The sequence below is a fragment of the Mastigoproctus giganteus genome, chromosome 8, assembly GCF_048544385.1.
Source record: "Mastigoproctus giganteus isolate SK-2022 chromosome 8, ASM4854438v1, whole genome shotgun sequence".
Taxonomy (NCBI): domain Eukaryota; kingdom Metazoa; phylum Arthropoda; class Arachnida; order Uropygi; family Thelyphonidae; genus Mastigoproctus; species Mastigoproctus giganteus.
Window position 1 is genome coordinate 210,688,579 of NC_143582.1, and position 17,166 is coordinate 210,705,744.

Here is a 17,166-nt window from a genome sequence, read left to right on the forward strand (position 1 = left end):
TTTTGCCACTTCTCACTCGTTTGGAGAGGTCTTGGTTCGAATTTTATCGCGGACTGAAGGAATTTCTAATTCCTCTTCAATCGGGTCTGCAGTCGGCTGATCTCAGGCAGAGAGAGTATTGTATAGATAATACACAATGACACAACAGGGTCTAAAAAAACTGCAAAAATGTTCTTGCATACTCAAACATGATTAAACTCATAAATATGGCTCTTAATGCAGTCCCTCTATTGTATTTTGCAATAAATATATTTTTAGTTTAAAATCGTGTTAAAAAAGTTTTAAATTTTCCTGTAAGGACATATATCTTGCATAAATCGTATGGTGAATTCCGTTTTCTCCCTAAAAGGGAGTGAACATGTTATTTTCTGGAACACATCCTCTCGTTATAACCATTATAACTAAGGGAAAATCGCTCACGATTTACGAACTACTTTTCAGGAAAGCATGATGTTTGTAAATCGGAAGTTACTGTACCAGCAGTTGCACATACTGGATTTTTACAGGATGCTGCATTCTTGGAACGCCTGACCGATGAGAAACGAGATATTCAATTTGTCGACAAAGAGCAGTTCATCGAAATGCTCTTCAACAACAGACACAACTGCAATGGGTTTTGATGGTCTCCCGCTTCTTGAACATCAGGCGTCTTGTTTCTTCGAAACACTTAACTAGTTGGGATAATTCTGGGGTGATACTGGTCTGGCTCCGCCTGTCGTGTGTCTTTCCGAAGTACCATAAAATAACTGTCACAGACTCGGAATTCTTGTTGTACAACTTAATCGGCAGAGCATGGTCAGCAAGATAACATGGTGTCTAATGGCCAACGAATGACCGTCATTCCTTTTAAAGTAATCTGTGCACCCTCCTGGAGTCGCTTTGCGTAGCAGCGTCCCTTTTAGTGATATTTAAAACTAAATTGTTCTGACTCCATAAAATAAAATAAAAAAAACTCATAATTTGCAAAGTATTAATATAAAAATGGCATTCCTCTATAATAATCTATTTCGGGCTTCTCCTGTAATAAATTTTTAATTTCTGCTAGACGTTTGGACACCTGTACTTTTGTTAAGATAACACGGTTATTAAATTTAAAATATACAATGACTGGTCTGGTGAAATTTAAATATGCCAATTTTTAATGAATTTAATGAATTTTTAATAAAATGTTAATAAAACTAATGTAAAAATTTGCATATTTAATAGCCAACTCCCTGTTTACATCTTCACTCTAACGAGAATGGTAATAACATGGGATGTAATCCATTAACAAGGTACGTTAAGCTAATAACTTTTGACATTTAGGAGAAAACTGTGTTTTCCCTTATAAGAAACAGCATCCACAAGAAAATTATTAAAATACAGCACAGAGACACCACTGATATCAATATGCAAAAATAAATAAAACTGACTTCGACTGGATACATTGATAGGGAAAAGTCAACTATAAGACGAATTAATAATTGTAATGTTATAAATTCCTAGTCATAAATGATGCTGTAGGCGTCGACAAGTTTGATAAGGCCTGTTTAATATACCTTCCGGTAAGTGGATGGTATTGCAAAAAGAATTCATAAATGGCATTACGGTATTATAAAAAGAATTAATAAAAATTAGCATTAGCAGAGGCATATGGTGCAAGAAGGGAAAAGGGAAGCTTATACAGCATCAGCCATCAGCCAAAAAAAAAAAAAAACTTCCCATATCACCCATCCATTCGCTCCAAAAGTTTGTTTAGTTCTTCCTTAAATTTATTTAAGCTATGAACTTCCACAACGACAGATGAAAGTTTGTTCCAGCAATCAACTACCGGCTGGCTAAAGGCAAATTTCCGCACATCTATTCTATAACTGCCTTTGCTCAATTTGAATTTATGCCCCTTCAGGTGCGTAATCTGAGCAAGAGGAAGAATGCCATCAGCACTGAGCTTGCTCAAACCATCAAAGGCCTTATACACCTCAATCCGATCAACTCACAGGTGTATAGTCTCCAGACACTGCGATTTGTAGAACTTAAGCCTTTCTTGGTAAGAGCAACCCTTTGTTCCGCTCACCAATCTCGTTGTACTCATTCTCTGAGAATTGTACCCAATTCTCTGTACTCGTTCCAGCAGCTCTACATCCTTCCTAAAATGAAGCCTCCATACCTTTATGCAGTACTTAAGGTGTGGCCTGACCATTGCCTTATACAAAGGGATAATCATCTCGGTATCCCTGCTAGCAAAATCCAGTATATTATTGACAAGACTCCATGAGCTGCTCTGGCAGCCTGTCTGTACTTCTCAGAAAACGTAATATCTGGCTGCACAATTACTCCCAGGTCTTTTTCATTTTCTACCGCCCTGAGTGTAGTACTGCACAATTGGTACGTTTCTCTGGGGTTACTTCTACCCACATTGCGGAGATGGGGGAAACCCCTGGTGCCGCTTGACACCAAACACACTTTACACTTTACACTTTACCCACATGCAGTACTTTGCATTTGTCAATGCTAAACTTCAGCTTCCACCTCTAAGCCTATCAGCCCAACTGTTCTAGATCCTGTTGCAGTAGCGTACTATCATTAACAACCCTGCCAACCTTCGTATCGTCTGAAAACTTAGACATTAAGTCTGATATACCTTCATCAATATCATTGACAAATATAGAAAACAACAACGGGCCCAAAGCCGAATCCTGAGAGATTCCACTTATAACATTAAAATGTAAAACGCTTCACGATTTTGCGTGTTATATTTGCGCCGGGGCCATGCTAATCTTCTCTGTATAATTCCAATTTTAGTATATGTACTGCCGAAACAAATACTAGAAAAAAATAAATAAGGCTTGTCCTGGATTTGAACCCGGAACCTCTCGCACCCAAAGCGAGAAGCATATCCCTAGACCAACGAACCATTACGAGTAGTAAAAAGGAAGTTTCTGAAGCCCAATCAGCAGAAAAATAATCATATCTAAAATACTCTAATAGAGCTTTTGGTTACCGAAATCTGAAAGTACAACGTTAAGGTAACTTAAAATATTCTTATGTTATTCTTAATCATTTCTTAATTTTCAGATTACCAACCATCTGTTTATTATTATTAATGAAAAGTTCTTGTTTAATGATGATTGCTATACCTAACTATTGCTATAACACAATTAACTGCTATTAATATTTAGGGAATTATTGAGGACTTAGCCCATGATACCCAGGAAGATAATACAGGGAGCATAACTCTAGAGAAAGATGATGAATTTAATTCTGTAGGTGATTTGAGGGACGACCTTTTAGACCAAAACTATACCGAGGTGAGTAGATTGATAATATTCGTCGAAATTAGCTGCAGTGCTCAAATTATAGGTCCCTTTACTCTTTTCTATAGATATTTGACAAAGTACTTTTTTTGGCTTTGTATGTTTATGCAAAAAGTTTTGAAACTATTTAAAATCCATAAAAACAATTTAAAACACTGAAAAATCAATAATTAATTATTGATTAATACTTGTTTTAAATTTCATGCTGGAAATACGAGTGATATAATGCTAATATAATAATGAAAAATGTTCTGGATATAATGGTGTTCTGTTAACTACAAAAATCATTGCGCTAATTTAGCTTGAAACACGAAAAACCTCTCATAGTGTTATTACCATTAAAAGCACTGAGTTCGATTATGACATCAGCTAATGCCAAAGTGTACTCTGTGTAGATTGATGATGTGTAGATGCTAATTGTTGAAGTCTTATTTAAAAAAGACTAATATTAATTGTATCGGACTTACAAATCGTTTTAATGTCGGAGTTGGCGACATTAATTGAATTAATCTGTGTTAAAATGGTTTGTATTCTACTTAAAGAAATACTCAAGCTTCTTGAGTACGAGTACTGGGTTCAAGTAGATTGAAAGTCAAAAGAATATGCTAACCAGTCAAAACATTATGAATAACCCCTATGTTTTAGCAATCGGCTGTTCCTTCCCTGCCTGGTGGCAAACGTGTCGCGGTGAGAACTGGTGGGAGCACAGTCGGTATAATCATCGTCATCCCCACATCGGATGAAAAAGACCTGAGTTCGAATCCTGTCAATGACGCGAGAAATTTTTATGAATCTTTTTCATAACATGGCTGAGTTAGTCGGTTGGAAAAATTCTAGCAGCCATGAAGCGTTCTAAGAGCTAGTCTCGGTTTGCTAGTAGTGAGATTGGTGTGTACGATTTGGCATCGGTACAGGGCTGATCTTGTTTCAAAATAATTTTTAATAAAGCGGATTTCCAAACAGTTGGAAAAACTCGTTCTTCGAGGCATTTATTGTCATTAGGCATATAACACACTCCTACTTTCAGCTTGGTTTTCCCAGTGTCACACCAAACTGACTGAACACAGCACTTTCCATCCAGGTCAACTGAATGCACTTCCTTAATTTTTATGCATTTCTTTACTAGCAGTATCACCCCTCCTTCCCTTCTATACTGTCTCTTCTTTCTGTACGCATTGTACTTCCCAAATTCCGATTCTGCATTCCTTATATCTGTGTGACACCATGTCTCTGATATCCCAACATCAGCCTTTGATGTCTTCACCAGCACCTCAAATTCATCAAATTTATTTACTATACTCCTAGCATTGGTGTTCATGCACAAAAGGAGCAGCACCTGCGGCTTTAGTTCGTGAAAATTAAAAAATAAACACATTTTCCAAAAGTTGAAGTCCAGGGCATTTATTGGAATGAATTTTTGTAGCTGCAAATGGTGCAGTGGATTCATAGATAAAGTATTTGGCATTATCAAGGCGAATAAAGGCAAGTTCAGAAGTATCAATGGATGGATCGTCAGTAGGTTTTAGTAAGTCAAGAATTGCTTCAACATAAGAATCAGTCCAGATAATAGTCTCAATATTACTATGGACAACACTGCTACATATTTCTCCGAGCAGAAAAGATCTGAGTTCGAAACCGTCAATGACGCAAGTAACTTTTATAGGTCTTTTGCGCAACGTGGCTGAGTTAGTAGGTCTCAAGCGAGAGCAGCATGGTTTTTTTCCCCAAAAACTCAGATTTTTCGTCCAACAAACAGCAATTCGACCTCAGAACACATGAAATTTACAGACATATTAGAGACGGTGCAATATGGCCTAAGTTGCTGATGCGTCTAAAACGCTATAACTACCAGCAAACCAGCTACATATTTTAAGTGGGTGAGATTTGTTTCGTGATCTTATAAAAATAAACCAAAGAGTTGAACAAGTTCTTGGGTTGCACAAGTTCTTTCCAGAATTACATCTTGGACAAAAATGGCCTAGACATAGGATCTCTTATGTTCTTCATAGATATTTCTGAGTCTATCCGAAAAGTTAAGGATCCGCCTTATTCATTTAGTGTCAAACAACCCATTGAGTCTTAAAAACCTCAATCGGGTCTCTTCTGGTACCTAGTTTTCATGCGCTACAATTTGCAGAACTCTTAAGTTTTTTTTTTTTTTAGTAAGAAAACTTTTTTTTGCTTCTGACTAATCTTGTCACTGTTTTCTCTGCTCAGCAGATCCACATCCTTCCTAAAATGACGCTTCCAGATACTCAAGATGCGGCCTAACAATTGCTAGAATGTTACCTTTTTTGTCCCGGCTGGAAAAATTCCTGTACTGGTATATCAGTGATGACCTCAATGGGACAAATTGAAAAGGTTGGCTGGTTTTTGATTTTTTATGGCACATCGGCAGCTTAGCCCATAATGGGCCAAATCGAACTTAAATAGGATTGGCAATTCATTTTAATATCGGAATCGATTACTTGGGCAACCTTTATCCATAGGTTGTTCAGGCAACCGACTGCACTGCTCAGAGAACTTCATTCTCCCACTGATTCTCTCACTACCTTGATTCTCCCACTACCTTGAATGTGGTTCCATCCAACTGGTATGGTATGCTGGGATTACTGCTGTCCAAATGCTACTACCTTGCATTCGTCAATGTTAAATCTTGATTGCCACTTTTAAGCTCATCTACTTAATTTATCCATGCCATGTTGGAGTAGCATATCCTTATTACTATCATTAACCACCCTGCTAAACGGTGTATCATCAGCAAACTTAGAAAATAAACTGGACACGATTTCTTCAATATCGTTAATAAATATTGGAACTAGTAAGGGGGCCCAGCACTGATACCTTAGAAAATCTACTAATAACTTTATCCCATGAAGAGCAGTGGCTATTAATAACTACTCTCTGTCTCCTGCCACTCAACTATCCCTTTATCCATCTCAATAACTTTTCCCCTAATGTCATGCTGTTCCACTTTATACATCAGCCGTTCATGTGGAACAGAATCAAAAGCAAGCTGTACTGAAATCTAAGTATATGATGTCAGAATTACTTTGGCACCCAGTTCCTTCGCAACTACCTCATAGTTGCTAATCAGGTTAGTCAGACAAGATATCCCCTTAAGAAATCATGCTGTGATTGCCATAACTGTGTTCCCATCAAGATGATTCTACGTTACTTTTTTAACTACTGACTTCATTAGTTTCCCAGTACAACTGTCACTGTCTTATTCCTGAACAGATCACAAAATTCAGACTTCCCATACTATAAGTATGAATGAAGAAGATATATTGTATTATAGTGGTTTTATGAACAGTCCATGCAGTGAATTACATTATCCTCCCGAAAGTGTCTGAACATCCATCGATAGGTTGGAAGAGGTGATATCACCGTCGGGGTTCTTTCTTATGGCTTGGATTTTGACCACTGGTCATTGTTCCTGGAAGAACAAATGCAATGCAGTACGCTGACAGTCTGGACAATTTCGTTCTTCCTACACTGTGGTAGCAGTATAGTTAGGGATTTTTTGTGTTTCAGCATGCCAGCGTACCATTTCATACTGCACAGCCTGTAAGAAATTGGTGTGAAAAACTTGATTGGTCTGACGAATCTGCAGTCTCGACATCATCGAACACATCTGGGATAACAGGAATGTCGGCTTCTGGCCAGGCTACCTCATCCGCAATCAACAGTCGAAATGAAGCTGTGGTGAAGGAGGACTTGGACCAAAATATTGCCTTCCAGTTATCAAAAATTGGTGTGACTCTCGATCGAAATTGGAATAGCCTTCTAATTTTGTTTTATCAAAGCTGCAGAATTGGTGCGATTTGCATAGACTTCAATTTTCAAAAACAAAGAATAAATCCTTATTACTCAAGAGCCATTTATCAGTGACAAGGAATCTAAGGGTCGTGCTAGGGGGAGCCAGCCTTCAATCAGTTAAAACTAAAATATCTTGGAGTGATGATTGACAGGCAGATGCACTTCATAACCCACATCACATACATTGCGGACAAAATTCGAAAGTTTGTGGGCATGATTTCTCTCGAATTACAAGGAAAGAATGAGGCATCGGGATAAAATATTTGCCTTATTTTATGACTGCATTTTCCTGCCAATTGTGGGATAGCATCACATATCTGGTTGATCTCCGCTTTGCAAAAATTCAATGTGCGAAAGATCTTTTCAATTCAGCGATCTAATCTATTGAAGATGTGTATGGCCTGTCGAACTGTATATACCGATGCACTACAAGTTCTGACAGGTCGTATACCACTGGATTTAACTTGGTGTTTCTATCAATGACTTATCTAAGGAAGGGGCTGCCACAAAACTGTTTTTCACTTAAAATAGAATTTGATGCGAGTTACAAAGAGGAAAGGAAGCGTCTATGGACAGAGTTAGTAAAATGGTGGCAAGAATGGAAAAATTGTGTGAAAGAAGCGGTAACGAAAAAAAAATTTTCCAATGTTAAATGCTAAGGGTAAACTGTGGGAAACTTGGTTTAATCCCAATCTCCATAAAACTTATCTTTAGACTGGACATCGTTCCTTTTTTGCAAAGTTAAGGGAATTTGGAATCACTGAGCGTGCTCTATGCACTTGTGCATGATCCGGAAGATTGGAACCAGCTTTTCTATGAATATGTTGAGCCTTGTGACTTGAAGTAACAATTAACCGAAGAATCTACTAATATGTACTCCCTTACTCCTGGATGCGAACAACTGTTAGTCCCTATAAAAGAAGATTTTTACGCACTTGGAAATTCTGAAATCTAACTATTCAAAAGAAGGAGGATCTTGTTGCAGTTGGAGGAGCATAAGTCAGATACTGAATGAGAGTTAAAAGGGCATGATGTGCTAATTAGAATGGATTACTATTATTCATCAAACACTCCTGTACAGAAATCATCTAGGAGGATGGCCCTACATTTATCCATAAAAACTAATTAGGTTGTAACGTAAAATAACAGAAAATAAATAAATAGAAATAATTACACAGAAACATTTACACTATTAATTGAATCATAAAGTAACTCTATTGTACGGTATTTCCTCCATCCTTTATGAATCTTTTTCAAGACACTGTTAAGCGTTCTTCACATATCACTCAGAGTTTATAGTACCTTATAGTTTTTGTTATGTTAACCCTTCTTTTGTGAATTAAATTCTTCATTAAATTTGTAGTTTGATATAAATTTCAGCTGAAATCAGATTCCCGTAGGTATTGCCATGTACAGTACATTCCTGTATGCAGTACCTGTTCGGTTCGATTTTAAAGTCTGTAAAGAGTTCCAGAGTATTAGCAGAAAACAGCCGCCTCAGTCCCTCTGTGTTATGAAGAGCACTACGAAGGCTATGAAGGTAGTTGAGCCTGGCTTTTGGACGTCGGCTGACCACAAAGTTTTAATTTGAGGGGAATCTAACCTCACAGTCAGAAGTTTTGCAAAAGTGGAGATGTTAAGTAAGGCGACCATCTGAATCCACGGGGCTACGTTCGAGTTTGTGTATAATGTGGCTTTTAATATTGTAAAAGGGCTTGCTTGGCATTTGGAATCCTATTAATTCACCGGAGCATGCAGTACTCAAGACCGAGAAATTTCCTAATAGGTATGTGTGGCAGAGGGCCAAATTGTTGAAGCATATAGGAAAAAGAGAACTATACATTTTTAAATGTATTGGGTGACTAGTTTTTGGTTACATATCCCAGTTATCTCCTGTTTTACAGCCCATATGGCAGCGAAAGTTTTTGTTATGGTGTTTTGAAAGTGCCTTTCAAGGGTGAGGCACTAGCCCCTCATCACTTCAAGGTGTATGAGCAGTGTATGGGTTAACTTTCTTAACCTGTGCTCCATTAATAGATAACTCTGTTTGTTTTTTTATCTTATTAGTTATGGTCAATTGTGCTGACTTGTCAGGGTTTAGCCATAAATCAATTTTACACAAGTATGATAGTAGTTTAAAAAGCTGCCTTCGTGGGTAGCACAGTTGGTAGAATGGCCGCCCTCCCCACACTGAGTGGAAAAGACTTGGGTCTAACTGCCGTCGATGACGAGAGAAACTTTTGTGGGCCTTTTTCATAACGTACTTAAGTTAATCGGTCTCAGGCGAGGTAGCATGGTTTTTTCTCCTCCCGGAAACTCGGGTTTTTCTATCAGCAAACAGAAAATCGACCACAGACCACACAATTTACAGACAGTATACACGGAACAATATGGCCTTAGTCGCTAAAGCTCCTAAAACCCAACAACAACAGTTCATAAAGCTTGGCGTTGGTGTGCATATTGACGTCGGACACAAGAGCTCTTTCTTTAGAGAAATTGTTAAGTTAAACATAAAAAAGGCACCTGGGGCAGATGGAATCTATCCAGTTATATTGAAGGAGGCAGCGAGGGAAGTAAGCAAATCCTTAGGCATAATTATGAAAACATCCTCAGATTCAGAGGAGGTCCCCATGGACTGGAGTTGTGCAAATGTATCCCCAATTCACAAAGGGATTCAACGGATGACACAAATAATTCTAGACCTGTTAGTTTAACTTCTGTTCCGGGGAAAATACTGGAGTCACTGTTAAAGAAGTGATGCAGGATCACCTAGACAAGACCGCAGTAATAGTTCAGACACAGCATGGTTTGTTAAGAGGAAGTCTTGGCTGACCAGTTTGATTGGATACTACGATATGGTCACAAAGGAACTCGATGCAAAAAATATTTTTTATATCATATACTTGGATTTCAGGAAAGCTTTTGATACTGTTGCATGTGGAAGACTGCTGCGCAAATTGGGAGCGGTATGGCATTAATGGAAAGTTGCTGCAATGGATAAAGGGACGGTTGAGTGGGAGATGACAGAGAGTGGTAATAAATGGACACTGCTCTACGTGGACTAAAGTTACCAGTGGAGTTCCCCCAGGGTTCGGTGCTGGGCCCATTGTTGTTTGTGTATTTATCAATGATATCGATGAAGGTATATCAGGCTTAACGTCCAAGTTTGCAGATGATACAAAGGTTGGCAGGGCTCTTAATGATAGTAAAGACAGTATGCTACTGCAACAGGATCTAGAAAAGTTAGTCAAATGGGCTGAGAAGTGGTAACTGAAGTTTAACATTGACAAATGCAAATACTGCATATGAGTAGCAGTAACCCAAGAGAAACGTACCAACTGTTTTGTACTACACTCAGGGAGGTGAAGAATGAAAAAGACCTGGAGGTAGTTGTGCATCCAGATATGAAGTTTTTTGAGCAGTGCAGACGGGCTGGCAGAGCAGGTCATGGAGTTTTGTCAATGATATATAGGAATTTTGCTATCAGAGTCAAGGAGGTGATTATACCTTTGTATAAGACAATGGTGAGGCCAAACCTTGCGTACTGCGTACAGGGCTGGAGGCCTCATTTTCGGAAGGAAGTTGAGTTGCTAGAACGAGTACAGAGAAGGGCAATGAGATTGGTAAGAGGAACAAAAGGGTGCTCTTACCAAGAGAGGCTTAAGTTCTGCAAGTTGCGGCGTCTAGAGACTAGGCACCTGCGAAGTGATCTGATTGAGGTGTACAGGCCTCAGTTTGAGCAGGTTCAATGCTGATAGGATACTTCCGCTTCCTATGATTAAGAACCTGAGGAGATTCATATTGTGGAAAGACAGTTGTAGAATAGATGTGCGGAAGTTTGCCTTTAGCCATCGAGTAGTTGATTGCTGGAACAGACCTCCATTTGTTGTTGTGGAAGTTGATAGCTTAAATAAATTCAAGGCCGAACTAGACAAACATTTGGAGTGATCGGATGGGTGAAATGGGAAGGTTTTTTTTTTTTTTTAGCCAGCGGAGGATCCGGTATTAGGAGACATTTAAGCCAGATCGTTGCCAGGGCTCATACACAGATGCATATAGGGCTACTGGGGATACATATCTAACAATGTATTGCGTGACAAGCGATGGGTGGGAGACACCACGTGAGCCCTTGTTTGGCTCATCACAATACATCTAGGGCCGCGGAGATGGGGGAAACCCCTGGTGCCGTCAGACAATTAACACATTTTACATTTACATTTTACATCTAGGGTTTTCCCCATCTTGGCAATGGCAACGAGCAATCCAAAGGTCATTCATTGGCCATCCCAAACTATTCTGAAATCAAGATTCTGTTGTACTTTTTTGATGATATGTTTTTTTTTTTTTTTTTTTTTTTTTTATGAATGCCATTTGCAATGCTTTTTGATGGGTTTAGATTCAATCCAGTAGTTTTAAATAACGAATTCAGTAAGCTCTGAAATATGCAGAGTGGAATCCGTGGAGACCTTTAATGCATTTGTTGAGTTTCAGAAGTAGATGAACAATGTCAAATTATCTTCATATGACATGAATTCCAATGCATTGACATTGAAAGGATCTAGGGCGACAGCGAAAGAAAAGAGGAGTGTACTCCACCTTGGGGGAACGTCTCTCTTTAGGTAATGTTGGAGGACTTCTCGCCACATGTTACTTTGATTGGCCTGTTAGTTAGCAATGCACTGAGTATATCAAGAATTATGAAAGTTATATAATTCTGTAGAATGATTGATGATTGATAAAGCTGTTCAGTGAGATCCTATCATAAGCTGATCGGATGCCTAGGAAGTCGACGTCCGTCTAGTCCTTGTTGTTCAGTGCAACTTTGCACGCGCACCCAAAGTCTCAAGTTGGTTATTACGGTTTATTGACCTTTTAATATAGAATGAATGAAGATAACTGGCGCGTCCAAAACAGTAGTTCAGGCTTTCACAAAGAGCTTTAGTATGTGGCACCCACTGGAGATCGGCCTAAAATCTTTGGCTGATTTGGGCTTCAATCAGGTCGAAATATCTTCACGTCCAAAGCAAATCAATGAATCAAGCAGCGGTTAATATGATATGGGAAAACAAGGTGCCCCATAACTGCTTGTAACCCAGAACAAATGTCCATCATTGACGATGCCCCATCTGTAAGTAATCCGGCTTACTTTGTCCACTCCATATCTTTGTCAGAGGTGAAATCCTGCTCTACCTTGGTTGGTTGTTGTAGAGTTTTAGGCGCATTAGTAACTTAGGCCATATTGTGCCATATATAATATGTCCGTAAATTGCATGTGTTCTGTGGTCGATTTGCTGTTTTCTGGACGAAAAACCCGAGTTTCCGTGAAAAAAATCATGCTAACCCCACCTCAGAGAGACCAACTAACTCAACCACGTTGTGAAAAAGATCCATTGACAGGATTAGAGCTCAAGTCTTTTCCATTCGGTGTGGGGAAAATGATAATTATATCAACTGTGCTGCCCACGAGAGCCTACGCTATCTTATACACATCTCCGAGAGTATGTTCAGTAGTCCAGAAAAAATATATTTCTCTTTCATAGTCGCGTCGAGCATGAACAAGCAACTTTGCACAGAAGACAACATCCATAGATCCATCTAAATGATGTGAAATAAGGCTTTTTGAAACTTAATACAGGTCCACTCCACTTCATCTCAGAAATACCATTTGGCGCAGAAGTTTCACAACTGTCGCTTATTGCTCTGCAAGAAGAAGTATTGCTAGTAGAAGCAGAGCAGAGCTCTGCTTTGCTTCTACTAGCAATTTTGCTCACTGCTTCTACCAGATCCTCTCCGATTTGATGGTACATTTTACATTAATCAGTATTAACAGAAATGCGAGAAGAAATCTTGAACAGCTTCGTCTGTCTGATCAGTGACCAAGAATCCAAGCCGACAGATTTCAAGATGCATTCCTTCTTAGAGAATTCAATATCTTTTCCTGCAGACTCTGTTCAGTGACTCATAATTCATTTCAGCCGATTTTCCCTTAAGAGAGTTGTAAATCATCATATAATATTATTTCTTGATACACCGAGAAAAAATAAAATAAAATATAAAATTCATAACACATGAAGTATAAAGCAAAAATAAAATATCACCATTAAGAACACAAAGATTTAATGCGTGCGCCTATAGCTACCATACCTCTTTAGTAATTCCCTAATTTCATGTAAGGGAGAAGCTGCTGTTGCTTTGTTTTAGAATTTTTCATCCCAGGTAACTAAAACCACGAAATTTCGGTAAGTCGTGTCTGAAAACTGCATGTATTCTGTGATGAATTTTCCTATTTTATCCGCCTCACCCTCGAGATGGACTAAAACAATAACAAATATAAAAATTCCTCTCGTCTCTCGAGAGAAAGAGAAATCAGATCTTTCTGCATTGTATAGCACCGATTTTCATCCATCAAATAAACAAACTGACACATAATGGAACCTGGGTGGGTAAATTGTATGAAAATGAAAAAGTTTCACTCAGACCCTATTCAGATTTTATCTGTCATCTAAGCATTGTTTCCCAAGTTGACATCTATGCGACATATGCACTGAACCAACTTGTAAAAATAATATTATTATCTACAGAGCCCTTCCTATATTGGGAGGCCAGTCTTTCTTATAGATACCACATGCTCCATATATTTTATACAAGCTGTATATGACCAGCATCACCATCCCCTTAATTTATATAATCGGACAGGTACTTCTGTAATCCTTAAGTATTACTAGAAGCAAGTTAATCCCCCGAATATATTGTTAATCATCTATTAACAATGAATGAATGATTATTGTTAATATGGAACACTCACGACTTCCTTGATTACGCTTCTTATAATAATAATACAGATATATCACTTATGTTCGTTTCTGCTTTCCCCTGCAGCCCTTATTTTTCGACGAAGTCCACGCCAGTCAAGGCACGCTTGTCCCCGAGGTGACATCTCCGGAGGGAGACTTATACAGTGAGCTCACGAAGTCGGAAGGTGCTACTGACCCCTCTGATCAGCCTTGCGGAGACCAAGTTCAAAAATGGATGTCCTCCCCCTCTAACGTTTCCGCCACGAACCAGCCGATAAACAGTACGACAAATGTCGACGGGGTGGTTACGGAAGTCACAACATTTGATGCCGGCCTAGACACGAAGGACAATTTTGGCACGTGGACCGGAGCTGAGGAGCACAACTCTAGGCAAGCCGCCGAGCTCAGCACACGGGTTGCCAACGGGAATGTGTATTATCGCTCCGAAGACGACGACTCGTCACGTGCTCATACAATACATGGCCTTTTGGAAACAAGGATCCCAGATTTGTCTCAGCTCGGTCATTGTGGTTTAGCAGAAAAGCCCATCTCGGAATCAGAATTCTACAAGAGGCATCCTAAAAACAAGGTAAGTTTTCATTTTTTTCTTATTGGATGTGATAAAATTAACTTCGGAATATTATTAATACGATCATTTGGATAAATATTAAAATAAACCACTTTTTACAAATTTCTCTGCTGTTTTTGAGTGACATAACGTACATTATTAATCACGCTATGCACTGTGTTAAACGTTGCTACATTGCCGTGTTTAATTATATTAATTAAACAAATTAAAACTGTATTAATTAATTTACTTAATTAACATTGACCAAATTGTAGTGTTTCGTCGATCGATTTGTGAAATTTCTTAAGGATTTCGTTTCTCTCAGTACTTTGAAAATTCTTTAAGCTGAGAATTTAAAACAATAAGTTAATATTATTTGAGGTAATATAGTAATTTGAAATATTTTATGCACGATATATTTTCTAGAAGCAGTGGGGTTAATAAAAAAAAAGACTAAAATATATCGATACTTTCCATTGCCTATCTCTGACACATTAATTATGATTAGGGGTAGTTTGGGTGATAACTAAATCAATTATTGCAGATTAAGGAATTAAATTAAGAGATATATTGTGACTCTTTGAATTAGGCTTAATATTTAACATAAATGAAAAAATAAATTAATTAAAACTATCCGTTTAATGACATTCTTAGAATATTATCAGTCTTTTCTAGAATATTGTGCAGCTTTAATTACTGAAGTTGTCTTTATATCGTACGAAATTTAGTTGGAAGTAGCTAAAATTTCCAATTGATTCTAGTCGTAACTCAGCGAAATTTCATTGGTGTTAATCACCACACAGACATAGAGATGACTCTGTACGTTAACTACTACATAAAGAGATTTTCTATAATAAACTTTGGTTACAGAATGCCAGAACACGTTGAAAGTAATGTCTGGAAGTGGTACATAAAGTTGAAGGATGCAAAGATTGTATTACTTCTACTTTTAGAAACCCAGTTGGGGGTGGTAGTAGTTTTGGACGCTGTTTCTTGACTCGGTGCCGTAAAGATACTTTGACAACTCCGTTAGACCCACGAGGGCTGAGAGTATTCTGAAATACGACTAATTTTATAAATTGTAAATTTGTTTAATTCAAAAAAAATTTCTAGAGGGCTAATTCATGGCCTTTGCGACTGTCTTCTGCTAGAAAGCATTTTACTGATTATTCAAATTTATTTTATTTATATAAGAAGGTGGGGGATTAGTGGGGTTCACAAGATGGAGACTACAAGGATATTTTGGTGGATTCGTAACTCGTACTGCGTAATTCTTCCGTAATTCGAAATGTGTCATCACAACTATTCAGAGAGAAAACTCGTGTCTTTAGTCTGAATTATTTGAGCATTTTGTGGATTGTGGTTGATTAATTGATTGGTCTCATACTACAGAGTCGATTATTTTCAAAGTGTTTGTGTTTTAGTCTGACAAAATAATAAACCGGATTTAACTTTAGCCTCACTAGACTACCTATAAATACGTATCTATGACAAAGAAATTATTCAACTTGGATATCAAGTCATTTAAAATGACGGATCTGACTCCAGAGTTGATAGAATGGCCATTACCCGGCATAAAACTCTTATTTTTCGCGAATTTTTACTGATCTTTTACTAATCTAACACTGATGTTTTACTCTTAGACATTAGTGAGAGTATACGTGTGCTGACAGAGTAAAATTCTCACTTTTCGTAATAGTAGCAATTTGCTCACTCCTCCAGTCACTAAACCATTACTAGTTAAATTTAAATTACATTTAGTTTAATTAGTTCACTGGATTCCCTTTACCAACACTTTATCTTGCTTGATTACTAGAGTAGATTATTCAATCTACTCTAGTTGATTTTTTTTTTTTGCTGCGATAAAAATATTATCAGGCTTATGAACTTTTTCTATAGATTATTAGTTCCAAGTTCTCTAGTTTCAGTGGCGAAACTACCATACCGCCAGGTCCGCCACCATCGAGCTCCCACGGCTAAATTGGTATAGTTGTTAAAGATCTGGCAGATGGGTGCAGAATGTATTATCTCTGATGTCTTATTTTTTAAGGCTTTCCCATTAATCAGCAATCTTCTAGTCGCTTCCATTCAAGTTTAACTGTGATCCAGTGTTCTTTTCTTTCGTAGAAACGCTGCTTTCTGGTAAACTTTCGTTATATTTCATTTTTACTAAATTCTATTTTCCATTTGACACAAGTTTCCTTCCATGTGTTCGTGTTCTAAAAGAGAAAAAGGACTAGTTCAAGACTGATTCAAGAAAGATAACTAGTCCTAAATTTGACTCATGTAGATGAATTATCATTATTAACAGCTTAACAAATATTATGACGGTCATCGTTTGTCATCTGTTAATTAGCTTTTAAAGTGCTCTGATTGGCGGAAATCATCACGGATTTCTTAGGAGCAGATTGGCGTTGTTATCTTCAAAAGTTTACATTTACTAGAATTGCTCCTCAAGGTTCTCTTCTTTTAACATTTTCATTTCTGACCTGTTGGTTATAGCTAATAACAATGGAGTAAGTTTTGTCTCTTGAGCTGATGATAAGAAGAGTTTTTACATCTGTGACAAATAAAATTAACTGTCTACAACACCAGATTGGTCTTATTAACTTTGGGGGTCAAATACGACATTTGACTCATATTCTTAGAATATCCTAGAATAGATGGTTGGCTGCTAGGCGGTCATTTA

At 37.9% G+C, this 17,166-nt stretch overlaps 1 protein-coding gene and 1 non-coding gene across 3 annotated transcripts in view; one reads left to right on the forward strand and one right to left on the reverse strand.

Annotated features, from left to right (window-relative positions):
• The window catches only part of LOC150082242 (protein Obscurin-like), an 865,351-nt gene that overhangs the window by 37,559 nt on the left and 810,626 nt on the right, over positions 1–17,166 (forward strand). For both annotated transcript variants that reach the window (XM_090379203.1, XM_090379204.1), the window contains exons 6-7: positions 3,159–3,287; positions 13,995–14,498. In XM_090379203.1, the coding sequence (XP_090235329.1) occupies positions 3,159–3,287; positions 13,995–14,498 (633 nt within the window). The remainder of the gene's footprint in view (positions 1–3,158; positions 3,288–13,994; positions 14,499–17,166) is intronic.
• LOC150082243 (U6 spliceosomal RNA) lies at positions 2,699–2,805 on the reverse strand. The gene has a single exon (XR_016547341.1). It is a non-coding gene; the product is annotated as a U6 spliceosomal RNA (small nuclear RNA).